General features: G+C 64.7%; 4 protein-coding genes across 4 annotated transcripts; 2 read left to right on the forward strand and 2 right to left on the reverse strand.

The window, feature by feature from the left end:
* Positions 1-549: 549 nt before the first annotated feature.
* Positions 550-3,104, forward strand: LOC120505620 (probable low-specificity L-threonine aldolase 2). Its single transcript, XM_039716326.1, has 7 exons — positions 550-788; positions 917-1,000; positions 1,084-1,172; positions 1,423-1,608; positions 1,767-1,904; positions 2,063-2,255; positions 2,556-3,104. The coding sequence occupies exons 1-7, from the start codon at positions 584-586 to the stop codon at positions 2,891-2,893; spliced, it is 1,233 nt and encodes a 410-aa protein (XP_039572260.1). The 5' UTR covers positions 550-583; the 3' UTR covers positions 2,894-3,104.
* Positions 3,105-3,452: 348 nt separating this feature from the next.
* AFMID (arylformamidase) lies at positions 3,453-6,353 on the reverse strand. The gene is made up of 11 exons (XM_039716327.1): positions 6,201-6,353; positions 6,015-6,105; positions 5,837-5,941; positions 5,718-5,766; positions 5,466-5,551; positions 5,315-5,387; positions 4,942-5,039; positions 4,706-4,784; positions 4,404-4,533; positions 3,925-4,029; positions 3,453-3,821 (listed from the first exon to the last, which is right to left on the reverse strand). Exons 1-11 carry the CDS (start codon positions 6,228-6,230, stop codon positions 3,792-3,794), a joined length of 876 nt encoding a protein of 291 aa, XP_039572261.1. The 5' UTR covers positions 6,231-6,353; the 3' UTR covers positions 3,453-3,791.
* Positions 6,354-6,514: 161 nt separating this feature from the next.
* On the forward strand, positions 6,515-10,756 carry TK1 (thymidine kinase 1). The gene is made up of 7 exons (XM_039715962.1): positions 6,515-6,711; positions 7,115-7,146; positions 7,222-7,335; positions 7,414-7,507; positions 7,795-7,884; positions 7,969-8,088; positions 8,197-10,756. The coding sequence occupies exons 1-7, from the start codon at positions 6,646-6,648 to the stop codon at positions 8,350-8,352; spliced, it is 672 nt and encodes a 223-aa protein (XP_039571896.1). The 5' UTR covers positions 6,515-6,645; the 3' UTR covers positions 8,353-10,756.
* On the reverse strand, positions 9,962-12,297 carry SYNGR2 (synaptogyrin 2). Its single transcript, XM_039715961.1, has 4 exons — positions 12,056-12,297; positions 11,654-11,891; positions 11,176-11,315; positions 9,962-11,078 (listed from the first exon to the last, which is right to left on the reverse strand). The coding sequence occupies exons 1-4, from the start codon at positions 12,158-12,160 to the stop codon at positions 10,881-10,883; spliced, it is 681 nt and encodes a 226-aa protein (XP_039571895.1). The 5' UTR covers positions 12,161-12,297; the 3' UTR covers positions 9,962-10,880.
* Positions 12,298-12,392: the final 95 nt, after the last annotated feature.

A 12,392-nucleotide genomic window follows, 5' to 3' on the forward strand; every position in this document is an offset into this window, starting at 1 on the left:
CGCTGGGTGCTGCAGAGTGGTGCCCCCCGTGCTGGCAGCAGGGAGCATGGTCCGGCTGGTCCAGCCCAGCGCGGGGAGGTGAGGGGGTCTCGCCACTGCTTTGGACACTCGCCCTCCTGCTGAGGGGCAGTGGGGATTTCTGCGAGAGTCTGCTGGGTCCCCTCAGAGCAGGTAGAGTGCCGAGGTCAGTGAAGCTGCGCAGAGATCCCGCTGCAGTGCCAGCCCACCTGCGGTGCCATGTGTGCTGCCAGGGCACACGCAGCCAGGGCCGGAGCCAGCTCCCAGCGCCAGACCAGTCCGTGCCAGCCTCGCTGGCAGCGGGGCGGGAGCAACTCCTGCTCAGCCACGGAGAGACTCTGGAGGGTCCCCCTGGCGCTCCCTCCCGTGGGACACCCAGGATGGGACAGTGCAGGGCCGGGGCAGCCCCCACTCGTGTGTGGTGTGGGATGGAGGGACGTGAGCTCGTAGGACCGCTCCGAATGCCCCCGCCGGAGCCGCTGCTCCGTTCCCACCCCGTATTCCCGGGAAGGGCGATCCCGATCCCGCCCCCGCCCGGGAGCCCTTGCGGGGGGCGGTCCCGGCCATGCGGACGGTGCTGCGGCGGCGGTGGCTGCCCGGGCCCGGGGGGGTGCCCGCGGTGAGGCAGCCGCGGGGTCCCGCCGCGGCCCCGCCGCTTGTCGTGGACCTGCGGAGCGACACGGTGACCCGGCCGTGCGCGGCGATGCGCCGTGCCATGGCCCGCGCCGCCGTGGGCGACGACGACTACGGGGAGGACCCGGCGGTGAACGGTGGGCGGAGGGGACGGGCCTGCCGGGGGGCCCTGCCTGCCGGTCCCCGAGCCGGGGGCAGCGGGATGGAGGCCCGGAGCTGGGGGCAGCCCAGCGCCAGCCCCTCAGGACAGCCGTGTGCCCCGCAGAGCTGCAGCGCCGCGCCGCGGCGACTCTGGGGACGGAATCGGCTCTGTTCGTGCCCACGGCCACCATGGCCAACCTCATCGCCGGTGAGTCCGGGGCTCGCAGCGCCTCGTGCCCCCGGCTGTGGAATGCTGCCCCCGCGCCCTCCCTCACGGCCCTTCTCTCCCAGTGATGTGCCACTGCCAGCGCAGGGGGGCTCAGCTGTTCCTGGGCCGGGACGCCCACCTGCACGTCTACGAGCACGGCGGGGCCGCGCAGGTGAGCGCGGCGGGCAGTCGCGGTGGCGCTGGTGGCAGTGCAGGACGGCCGCGTGCTGCCCTCCTCTGGCTGCCAGGGCCCGGCCAGGCGGAGGATCCGCTGCCAGGGCATTCCTTGGGTCATTGTCCCAAGCCACGGGCTGCAGCACGAGTGCGGGCTGTACACACCCGATGGAGGGGACAAAGGGCTGGAGCCCCCGTGTGCCACCACTGTCCCGTCAGCTCCGTGCTCTCCCCTGCCCTGGGCACAGGTCGCCGGTGTGCACTCCCAGGCCCTGCCAGATCTGCCAAACGGCACATTCGACCTGGAGCAGCTGGAGCTGGCCATCCGTGAGGCCCACGGCAGCCAGTACCACCCGCGTCCTGAGCTCATCTGTCTGGAGAACACGCACAGCTCGGCGGGCGGCCGGGCACTGCCCCTCACCTATCTCAGGCAGGTGAGAGCCCACGGATGGTGCTGGCACAATCCTGCCTGGCATGGGCAGCTGGGCCCTGCACAATGGCACTGTGGGGACACTGGAGCTCAGAGATGGCTCGTGGTGGCACTAGATGGCCCAGGGGTCCCTCCCAAACCACCTGTCCCCCTGTCTCCCAGGTCCGTGGGCTTGCAGACCGTTATGGGCTGCGGGTGCACATGGATGGCGCACGACTGATGAATGCAGCAGTGGCCCAGGGTGTGGAGCCAGCTCAGATTGCCCAGCTCTGTGACTCTCTGTCCCTCTGCTTCTCAAAGGTCTGCTTGTGTGGGGAGGGGTCCGCAGGGCTGGCAGGGGCCAGCTCGAGCCGGAGCCTGGCCGTCCTTTGCAGGTGTTGGGCTAAGAACAGACCTGGCAAGCTGGGAGGGCAGCTGGCCCTGGAACAGCTGGAGTGACCCCGCTGGTGGCTCTGCAGGGCCTGGGCGCCCCGGCTGGCGCGGTGCTGGCGGGGTGCAGGCAGTTTGTCGCCGAGGCCTGGCGCGTGCGGAAGCTGCTGGGCGGGGGCATGCGGCAGGCGGGCGTGCTGGCGGCCGCCGCCCGCCTCGGGCTGCAGCACGCGGAGGCCACGCTGCGCAGGGATCACGACAACGCCCGGCGCTTTGCGGAAGGTACCTCAGGGCCCCGAGCGTGCTGGGATGTAACAGCACACCTGGCACTGCCCAGCAGTACTGGTGGCTTGGGCACCATCCCTGGATGGCTACTCTGGGTCTCCAGACGGGTGAGGACGCTGCTGGGATCCTCACCTGCCAGGATCATGCCATGACCATTCCCGTGCTGTGCTCAGTGACCCTGGTACCACATGGAGGGAGAAAGGGCTCTCCCTTATCCAGAACCTGGGGCAGGGCTGGGGCAGGTGGCCCCTTCCAGGGTGCTGGGCAGTGGGCTTGCACCGCCTCGGCCTCCCGCAGGTATCCACGCGCTGGACTCTCCCCTCTGCTCCGTCGACCTGGCAGCAGTGGAGACCAACATCGTGATGGTGAATATCCAGGGCGCCTGGCCGTCCCCCACCGAGCTCTGCGACCGCCTGCGTGCCGTCAGCGAGGAGGAGGAGGCTGAGACCGGGCAGGCTGTCAGCGTCTTGCTGTTCCCCTGGTCAGCACGCGCTGTGCGCGCCGTCTGGCACCGCAACGTCTCGGCCCACGACACTGAGCTCGCAAGGAGGAAGCTGGAATTTGTGGCCAGGAAGTTCCAGGAGGAATTGGCCTTGGGATTGCATCCGATGCCTCCAGGCACTGGGGGAGCCTGAGCATTCTGCCAGCCCCACAGCTGCAGCGGTCAGGCAGCCCAGAGCAAGGACTGGGACCACCCCTTTGTGCTCCAGATGTGTTCCCAGCCATCTGAAACTTGACATCAGCCCTCACAGGCAGCCTGACAAACCAATGTGAGCCCAGCCTAGTGGAGACCCCAGCCCTTGAGGCAGTCAGTGCACAAAATAAACACCATTTGCTGGTAGTGTAGCTGCGCAGGGTGTTTTCTCTCAAATGTGCTCTTTTCCTTGCTCTGCAGCAGGGACATCATCACAGCCAAGGTCCCTGTGGAGGGACAGTTGCTCCTGAGGACATGGAACCATCTCAGCCACAGGACCAGGGTTGCTGCACAGGAATGCCAGGGTTTGTGTCTGGTCAGGACTGTCCCAGGAGCCTGAGCCCAGCCTGGCCCAGATGGCTCTGTCACTCCCATTCACAGAGGCTTATGTCACTCTGTCCCACAGCAGCAGTGGGCTGCCCAGACTTCCCTGTCATGTTCTGGGTCAGCAAGTCCCAGAACTCTGCACTGGAAAAAGGGATTCTCTCAGCAGCAGTTGCTTCAGGTGTGCACTCAGTGGCTCCCTGGGAAGCACTCCCAGGCAGCAGTAATTCCCATTTTATTCTGTATTGCTAATGTGCAGTTTAAAGGACGCTGAGGGAGCAAACTTCATGATCCAGCTGCCCAGTCAGAGCCTTGCAGCCCTCAGTCCCCTGCACTCCAGTGGGCAGGACCACTCCAGGGAAGGGGTACCAGCCTGGGCTGGGCTGAGCAGAGAGGGCACAGTGTGGGTCTGAGACAGTGGTGGCTCTGTGTTAGGGTGAGGAGGCAGCAGGCAGGGGGATGCCAGATGCCCATTGCCACCACACGGTCCCCATCTGTTTACTCCTGAGGTGCCATCATGCTCTTGAAATCATGTTGAGAATCACCTGGGATGAGGAACCAAACCCTGTGAAAAGCCCCTGACCCTGCACCTCCCCACAGGGAGGTGGCAGCCCACCTGATGCGCCTTGGCACAGCCCTCCTGCCTACCTGAGTGAGGACGTAGCTGTCCTCTGACAGCCTCTCAATGACATCAAAGTGATCCACACCAGCCAGATCCAGCAGAGAGACAGACCAGCCAGCTGCACGCAGGGCCTGCGGAGAGAGGAGTGCTGCAGGATGGACCCCAAGCTCCACCTGCCCTGGACAAGCAGCAGGAATAATGTCCTGGCCAGGACTGGTGTCCTCCAGTGAGCCAGAAACTGCTCTGGCTCAGCACAGCAGCTCTTCCTTCCAGTTGGGTAAGCTGGTGAGGGCTTCCTGGAGCAGTGTCCCCACCAGAGCCGAGCAGGGTGCTGCTGGTGCTCACCTGGCCGTGCTCCTGTGGCTGCTGGAGCTCACCTGGCCGTGCTCCTGTGGCTGCTGGAGCTCACCTGGCTGTACTCCTGGGACTGCTGGAGCTCACCTGGCCATGCTCCTGTGGCTGCTGGTGCTCACCTGGCCATGCTCCTGTGACTGCTGGTGCTCACCTGGCTGTACTCCTGGGACTGCCTGCGGAACTCCGGGGAGTCATGCTGGGCCACAGCCACGAGCACCTGGCAGGCTGCTGGTGCTGCTGGGGTGACATGTCTCATGGGGCTGTTCCTCTGGGCCACCTCCCTGCAGGAGTCACGCCGGTGGCAGCTGACGCAGCCCTTCACTCCAGGAGCACCCGTGCTGTCAGCTGGGCTCCCCAGCTGGGGCAGGCATGGGGGCAGAGTGGCTGCAGGGCCACAGACACCGCCCGCCTGTGCTCTGTCCCCATGGCTGTCCCCACAGCGTGTGAGCTCACCGGCTCATGTTCAGAGCATCATTCACGTAGGTGTGCAGGATGGGCTCCAGGTCATACAGGCCGCTCACCAGCACCGCTCCTGGAGGCAGAGGCACTGCCAGGTGAGGAGCTGCAGCCTGGGTGGCTCCACAGCCCTGGGACCTCATAACCAGTTAGCATAATCAGCCCCACAGCCTTGTCCCAGGTGTGGAGACCAGTTCTTCTCCCGACCCTGTTCTGGGACAGGGCAACACTACCTTTGATATCTGGCACCACTTGGAATTCCGTCCAGTCTGTGGACAGCACCATGGCTGCCAGGTGGGCCCCTGCTGAGTGTCCGCACAAGTAAATGCCCCTGGAAAGAGGGAGTAGTAAGCCACAAGGAGGGAGCGACTGAGAGGGACACTAGGGACACCTAGGCATGCTTTGCTCCGTCCAGAGGAGGTGGCACAGCCTGAATATGTCAGCTCAGATGTTTCCCAATCTGTCAGCCGCTTCCTTGTGTAGTGATGTGGGATTGTGGCCACAGGCACTGCCCAGTGCTTGGAGCGAGGTGCCAAAGCCTTTGTCCTGCTCCAGACCTTGTTTGCCCCCTGTCACAGACCAGCCCCTGACCCGGGAGCTGCCCACCTGATCCTGGGGTACCGCTGCATGAGGAAGACGAGGCTGCGGCGCACCTGCAGCACCATGGTGTCCATGTGGCCTAAGCAGAGGACAAAGGGCAGGGTTGGAGGGCGCTGGGCTACGCAGGCAGCAGCAGCCTCTGCAGGCCAGCACCTACCTTTAGGGGCTATGTCATACCCCACCGCCACCACTGCCACCCCCTGCGACACCAGCGGGGGGGCTGCAAACCCCGAGTCGTCCTTACTGCGGAGAGAGAGATGCAGGCAGGCTGCGGGAGCCGGGGGCTGCCGGGCCAGCTGGAGACTGGCCAGACCCCGTGTCCCCAGAGCAAGCCCCACTGTCAGAAGGGGTCAGCAAGAGTTGGTGAGGGGGTTTCGTCCCGAGGAACCCCTCGCGACAGCCACCTCACCTCATGCACTGCCAGTATCCGCCGTGGATGTAGACCAGAACCGGGAAGGCTGTGCAGCACAGAGCGGGGTGAGCCCGTGTCCGCCCTGCCGCTCCCGTCCCCACCACCCGCTCACTCACTTTCACAAGGGTCCGTGGGAAAGTAGATGTCCAGCTTCTCTCCGTCCCCGTCGCCGTAGGGCACGTGCAGCAAGGTCTGCCCGCTGGCCCGGGCCCGTTCGGTTCCTGCGGGGGGGAGGCGGTGGAGCACGGCACCGCGGCACCGAGCGCAGCCCCGCTCCCAGCGCCGCGATCCCACCTGCCGCCGTCACCGCGAGGTGGGCGTCGATGATGGTGTCCCGGTCCAGGCGGGGGGACCAGCGGCTGGGAGAGTAATGGTCCTCCAGCGCCTGCGGGGGGACAGCGGGGCAGCGCCGGGGCCACGCCGACACCCCCAGCCGGCGGCCCGGGCAGAGCCGCGCCCTGCCCTGCCTCGGGGCCGTACCTCCGCGGACAGATCCCGCCACCCGCCCATCGTGGGGCCGCTCCCGGGGCGCTCCCGGTGCCGCTCGCTCTCCTGATCCCGGTGCCGATCCCGGTGCCTGCCCGCCGAGGGGCGGGGCCTGGGCAGGGGGCGGGCTGGCGCGCTCCCATTGGCCGTCCCGGAGGCGAGGCCCGAGCTTGGGGGCGGGGCCAGACCGTGGAGGAGAGGCCAGAGCCCGAGGGCGGGGCCACCTCCCATTGGCAGCTGGGGGCCGGGGGCGGAGCCAGCTGGCAGAGGAAAATAAAAAGTTTGGCGCCCTTGGTCCCCATTGGGTAGTGCCTCCGCGCGGCGGCGCAGATCCTTTCGCGATTGGCTAGCACTGCTGCGCGTGGGAGAGACTCCTCATCCGATTGGCTGACGGGGCCGAGCCGAATCGGCGCGCGCGGGCTCGGGCCGGCAGTCCGCCATGAACTGCCTGACGGTGCCCGGTGTCCATCCCGGCTCTCCCAGCCGGCCCCGCGGGCAGATACAGGTACGGGGTCGCCCCGGGGCACGGGCGGAGGCGTAGGTACAGGTGCCATCCTGGGGCACCGGTGTGGGAGCAGATGCAGGTACGGCGACGGTGGGATGCATCGCGCTGGGGGCAGATACGCGTACGGTACTGCCCCGGGCACGGGCTGGGGGCAGGTACGGGCACGGTACTGCCCCGGGGCAGGTACTGCCCCGGGCACGGGCCGGGGGCAGGTACGGGCACGGTACTGCCCCGGGGCAGGTACTGCCCCGGGCACGGGCCGGGGGCAGGTACGGGCACGGTACTGCCCCGGGGCAGGTACGGGTGCCGCGCCGGGCTCAGGGGACTGCGGGGGCCCCCGGCTGCTGGAGCCGGGGCTGCCCGCTGTTGTGGCCGCTGTTGTGACCGCCCCGTTCTCCCTCAGGTGATCTTCGGGCCCATGTTCTCCGGGAAGAGGTAGGCGGGAGCGGGAGGCGCCGGGCGGGCGGGCAGCGGGCTGAGGCTGAGGCCCGCTGGCACCATGTCTTGCAGCACGGAACTCATGCGGCGAGTGCGACGGTTCCAGCTCGCCCAGTACCGGTGCCTGCTGGTGAAGTATGCCAAGGACACGCGCTACAGCTCTTCAGGGGTCTCCACACACGACAAGTGAGCTGCCGGGGCAGGAGGACACGCCGCTCCACAGGGCTGCCCGGCCTGCCCGGCTCACTGCCTCCCTGCCCGCAGGAGCACCATGGAGGCCCTGCCCGCCGGGCTCCTGCAGGACGTGTACCAGGAAGCGCTGGGTGCCGCCGTCATCGGCATCGATGAGGGCCAGTTCGTAAGTGCATGGCTGGGGCGGGCTTGCTGGGCTCTGCGGGACACACCAAGGGCTGTGTCCTTTGTAGGAGAGGGCGGGAAGCAATGCCCTGGGGCGGTTTGGCCCATGTGGCTGTGCTTACAAAGCCTCCCTCCCCGTAGTCCCTGCAGACAGGAGGGCGGGACTGCAGCCCGGCACATGGCTGTGATTTTCCTTGTTCCTGGTGCTGCTGTCTGGGCATGCACTGTGGGATCTGGAGCCAAGTGCTGCTCCCCATCCTTCTTTACGATGTGCCTGTACCCTTCCAGTTCCCAGACATTGTGGAGTTCTGCGAGACAATGGCCAACACTGGGAAAACCGTCATTGTTGCTGCTCTGGATGGGACTTTCCAGAGAAAGGTAAAACACTCATTTTGGTACCACAACTGCTTTGGGACCCTCGTGGAACCCACCCAGCAGCATGCTCCTTGCTGACTCACACAGGCCTTTGGGAGCATCCTGAACCTGGTGCCACTGGCAGAGAGCGTGGTGAAGCTGAACGCGGTGTGCATGGAGTGCTTCCGGGAGGCCTCCTACACCAAGAGGCTGGGAGCGGAGCGGGAGGTGAGTGCCTTGGAACAGAAACTGTTTCACTTTCCCAGTCCTGCTGGTACAGAGAGGCTCCCTCCAGGGAGCTGGGCTCTGCAGCCACTCCCCAAATTTCCCTGGCAGGTTGAAGTGATCGGAGGAGCTGACAAGTACCACTCTGTGTGCCGAGCCTGCTACTTCCGCATGCGACCCCAGCAGGCCGGGCCAGAGAACAAGGAGAACGTGCCCCTGGGGCTGAGGCAGCTGGAGACAGCTGTCCCTCGCAAGATCCTCACTTGACTGCTGGGACAACAGAGGGCAAGGGAGCTCAGTGCTGTGGCTCACAGGCACCGGGCCTGCCTCTCTCTACTTTAACAAACTGTTCAGTGCCTCAGCCTTTCCTACCCAACCTCCCCGCACCAAGCGCCACAACTGAGGATCCACCACGCCTGATGCTGGTGGGAGCTGAAGCAAAAGCCTGGCTAGAGTGAGTTCCCATCTCAGAACAAGGAGAGAGACCAGCACAGCTACTGGTGCTGCCACACACAGGCCCTGGGGCACTGCATGTGGAGCCAGGCCGCAGCGCTGCCGCCGCTCGCCGTGGCTCTGGCCAGCTCTCCAGTGCTCTAAGCGTGCTCAGGCTGCCACTGCTGCTTCTGCTGCCTGTCCATGCAGCCCTTCTCTCTTGTGCACTTGCAAAATTCCTGGTTTCTCAAGATAATGTACAGCCATTTGTGTTTTTAATGCAATTTTTAACTTCCTTCCTTAACAGTCTGAGGTAACTTGTCCCTTGTCACAGAGCTGTGGCACAGTTTTAAACTGACACACACGTCAGCCCAGCCCTGGGCAGGCCCCCAGCCTCTCTGCCAGCATGCTCCCGGGTGTCAATTATTGAAACAGAAGGAGGCCTGGCAGCTGACTCTTCTGAGGCGTTGAACCTCAAAGGGCTGCCTGTGTTCTAGCAGGCTGTGGCAGACTCGTTTGGAGGAACTGGTCCCAGGGAGAGCCTCCTCCAAATTCAGGGCAGTTTTTCTCAGGTTCAAGGCTGGTGCTGCCATTTTGGTGCTATGTCACCTGTGAGGGGTTTGGAGGCTCAGAGTTTCATCTACCAAGATTTAGACAATTATTCTAGGGAAGACCCAGCTGCCTGGTAATGGGGCTCTCCTGAGGAGCTGCTTCTCCAGTCTAGTCATGTCTCTTGCTTTCTTCTCAGCCTTCCAAAATTCTCGAGGCTGACTCTTAGTCTGCTCTAAGCTGACTGAAGGATCCTCTTTCCTCTTTGTTAGACTCAGATTCTGGAAAGTTGTTGTTTCCTTATTGCCTGCAAAAGTGTGTTTTTCTCCTGCAAGTGGTTTTTGCCCAGCATCCACAGGTTCCGAGCTCCAGAACAGCTTTGTTCTGGCCAGGCCAGACCTCTGCATCTGAGTCCAGGGTTGCTATTTGCCTGTGCCCTGGAAGGCTCCAAGAGCTACCTGAACACCCCCTGCTGCCCCCATGTTTCAGGTGAGAGTTATTGTATTCACAAGCACTTGACTACCAGGCCTGGGCTTTCCCCCTAGGGCTGGGGAAGGCTCTGCTGCTGCTTTAGGTTAATAAATAATTTAATGAACCTCTGTGTGTATTTTTTACCAGAGCATTCTGCTAAGTCTTCCTGGCAGTGACCAGTGAGACAGCATGGGCTAGTTGCAGGGTGGGAGGGCTGTTCACAGGCCTGGTGTTGGAGCTCTGCTCAGACCAGGCAGCATGAGGAGGGTGACCTAAAAATAGCCACCAGCATGAGTGTGCTGTTTGCAGCACAGCAGTTGGCAGGGCTGCACTCCCCCACCTGACACCCCAAGCCCTGGAGGGGCAGAAGGCAGGAGCCTTTTCTGCTTCCCCCGAACCAAAAGGCACATGGTGGCTCACATAATGGCTTGGTGAAAAAGTTTATTCCAACCCTACAGTGACAACTACTCGAAGGCTGGCCCCAGCAGTGATGGCACACACGGCTGCTGGGAACAGCTTTACCACAGCACAGCAGCAAACACAACCTGAGACAATGGCCCACAGGCTCCTGGTGTGGCAGGAGTGCAGGAGGGAGCTGTGGGCAGAGAGCAGGAGCTCAGCCTCACAGCCGCACTTGGGCAGGCACACAAGGGAAGGAAAGTGCTCCAGGATGTCCTCAGCCACAGCCCTGCTGAGGGATCTCAGTGCTCACTGCTCCCACAGACCCCAAATGGCATCATCCAAGCATCAGCAGCTCTAGTGCAGGCTGGAGGAAGGCACAGCATGGCATTAGAGAAGAGGGGGCTTTGGCAATAGCTGGCCCAGAAGCAGCCGCTGGGGAAGGCAAGGGAAGGCTGTGCAGGCAGGAGCTGGGCCTGGCTGTGCTGCAGCAGCGAGACAGCATGTGGGGAATGCAGCCAGCAGGGCTGAAAGGCACCAGAGACAGGATGCACCAGGGCAACAGTCACAGGGGCAGAGCCTGGCCAGGGTCAGGGGTGTGAGCTGCAGCCCACCACCAAGGCACCACAGCAAAACCAGAGGCTTGTACGTGCCAGGGCTGCCTGCACACCCAACCTGCAGCTGCACTGCTCACCCAGCAGCTGCAAATCATTGTGTGCCAAACCACCTACCAAATCACACAATGGGCTCTGGACCCTCCAGTCAGGATCCAGCTCTGGGACCAGGCAGAAGCCCCTCCTGCACCCCATGAAAAGGCCCAGTCACCTTAAAAAAAGCAGCCAACACCCTCCCACCCCACTGTCCCCTCCAAGTCACAGATCCCTCCCTCCCACCCCGCGGAAGGAATTGCACTGTACAGCCGTCCCGCGGGTGCCAGCCAGGGCTCAGTACACCGGTGGTGGCTGATAGCCCTCCGGGGCCTCCGCTGCCTGCGTGAAGGGCGGCTGCTGGTAGCTCTCATGGCTGATGTTGGGATAGCTGGAATAAGGAGTCGGAATCCCCGGGCTGGGGTCGGCGTAGCTTTGAGCAAAGTCCTCCACCCCCATTTTGTACCTCTTGTAAGCGAAGGTGAGCAGAAGTGCCTGCAGAGAGAAGGGGAGCAGCATCAAGGCCGTTCCAGGCTGTGGAGGCAGGGAGCCCCTATGCACTCCCCCAAGTGGGGCAGAGTGCTTCACTCACCCAGGAGAAGATGGAGAAGAAGCTGAAGGTGATGGCAGCGCGGGCAGAGTCCGCTCCAATGTACACATCCTCAGCCCGTGTCCAGGACCACTGGTTGGTCAGGAAACAGAAGCTGATGAACCACAGGAAGGTCCAGAGACCTGTGGGGGGAAGTGGCATGAGGAACCAGGGCTGGTCCTGCTGCTCCTGGGCAGTCCCGGGCCCAGACCCTGCTCCACTGTGCAGGCTGGTGCAGGCACCGGGCCAGGGCGGCTGCTCCTCGGGGCACACAGCAGCAGCGGTGGCAGCAGCAGCAGGAGCAGAGCGGCAGCAGCAGCAGGGGCGGCAGCAGCAGCAGCAGCGCGTGGCCCGCGGGCAGCACGCCAGACGGGAGCGACTCGGGAGCGGCTCCCTTCGCCAGGCACCGGCAGCCACGTCACGGGACAAGGCGGCCATTGTGGCAGGCACCGCGGGCACAGCCCTGCCCGCGCCCCAGTACCTGAGAAGCCGAGGTCGGCCAGGACCAGGTACTTGCGGTCCGTAGTGTTGCTGATCTGGGGGAAATAGATGTCCACCATGAAGAAGAAGATGCAAGCGAGGAAGGCGAGGACGCCGATGCCGATGCCGTAGCGACAGGCGTCCTCGTTGTGGTTGAAGATGCAGAAGAGCCGGGGGTCCTCAGCCCGGCTCGTGTAGCCATCCCCGACTAGGCAGGCGAACACGATCAGGGCGAAGACCTGCGGGGCGGAGCCGATGTCCGGTGGGCGGCACCGGGGCCGGGGGAGCCCTTCGGGGGCTGCCCGTCCCGGCGGGCGAGGGGCACCGGCCTGCGGTAGGGAGACGCCGTCCCGGGGGGGCTCTCCCGTTCCGTCCCGTCCCGTCCCGTCCCGTCCCGACTCACCGCGCTGACGATCCGCGCCACCACCTGCGGCTGCTGCACGAAGCGGACCAGGTCGAAGGCACCGCCGGCCTTGGCCGCCCCGTAGGCGCCTCCGCCGCCCTCCATGGCGTTCCGCCGCCGCTCCTGCGCGGCACCGCCCCGGGAGGGCCGGTCCTGCGGTCCGGGGACGCCGGGGCGGGGCGGGCAGGCTGCTCCGGCGGGACAGGGGCTCCCCCGCCCGGGCGCAGAGCGCCGCGCCGGTCCCGCAGCGTATCTAGGTGTCCCGCTCCGTCCCTCCTGACGCCCCGGTGTAACGGGGGACGGCAGCGCCTAGGCCGCCAGTGAGCACAGCCGAGGG

The sequence above is a fragment of the Passer montanus genome, unplaced genomic scaffold, assembly GCF_014805655.1.
Source record: "Passer montanus isolate IOZ18808 unplaced genomic scaffold, ASM1480565v1 scaffold35, whole genome shotgun sequence".
Lineage (NCBI taxonomy): Eukaryota > Metazoa > Chordata > Aves > Passeriformes > Passeridae > Passer > Passer montanus.

Coding starts and splice junctions, on each gene's coding strand:
- LOC120505620 (XM_039716326.1), top strand. CDS start 584: ATGCGGACGGTGCTGCGGCGGCGGTGGCTGCCCGGGCCCGGGGGGGTG. Junction 1,173..1,422: donor AGCACGGCGGGGCCGCGCAG/GTGAGCGCGGCG, acceptor CCCTGGGCACAG/GTCGCCGGTGTGCACTCCCA. Junction 2,256..2,555: donor CGCCCGGCGCTTTGCGGAAG/GTACCTCAGGGC, acceptor GGCCTCCCGCAG/GTATCCACGCGCTGGACTCT.
- AFMID (XM_039716327.1), bottom strand. CDS start 6,230: ATGGGCGGGTGGCGGGATCTGTCCGCGGAG. Junction 5,942..6,014: donor CCTCGCGGTGACGGCGGCAG/GTGGGATCGCGG, acceptor TCCCCCCCGCAG/GAACCGAACGGGCCCGGGCC. Junction 5,552..5,717: donor GGATACTGGCAGTGCATGAG/GTGAGGTGGCTG, acceptor CTCTCTCCGCAG/TAAGGACGACTCGGGGTTTG.
- SYNGR2 (XM_039715961.1), bottom strand. CDS start 12,160: ATGGAGGGCGGCGGAGGCGCCTACGGGGCGGCCAAGGCCGGCGGTGCC. Junction 11,316..11,653: donor GGCCGACCTCGGCTTCTCAG/GTACTGGGGCGC, acceptor TTCCCCCCACAG/GTCTCTGGACCTTCCTGTGG. Junction 11,079..11,175: donor TCTTCTCCATCTTCTCCTGG/GTGAGTGAAGCA, acceptor TTCTCTCTGCAG/GCACTTCTGCTCACCTTCGC.
- TK1 (XM_039715962.1), top strand. CDS start 6,646: ATGAACTGCCTGACGGTGCCCGGTGTCCATCCCGGCTCTCCCAGCCGG. Junction 7,336..7,413: donor GGGGTCTCCACACACGACAA/GTGAGCTGCCGG, acceptor CCCTGCCCGCAG/GAGCACCATGGAGGCCCTGC. Junction 7,508..7,794: donor GCATCGATGAGGGCCAGTTC/GTAAGTGCATGG, acceptor GTACCCTTCCAG/TTCCCAGACATTGTGGAGTT.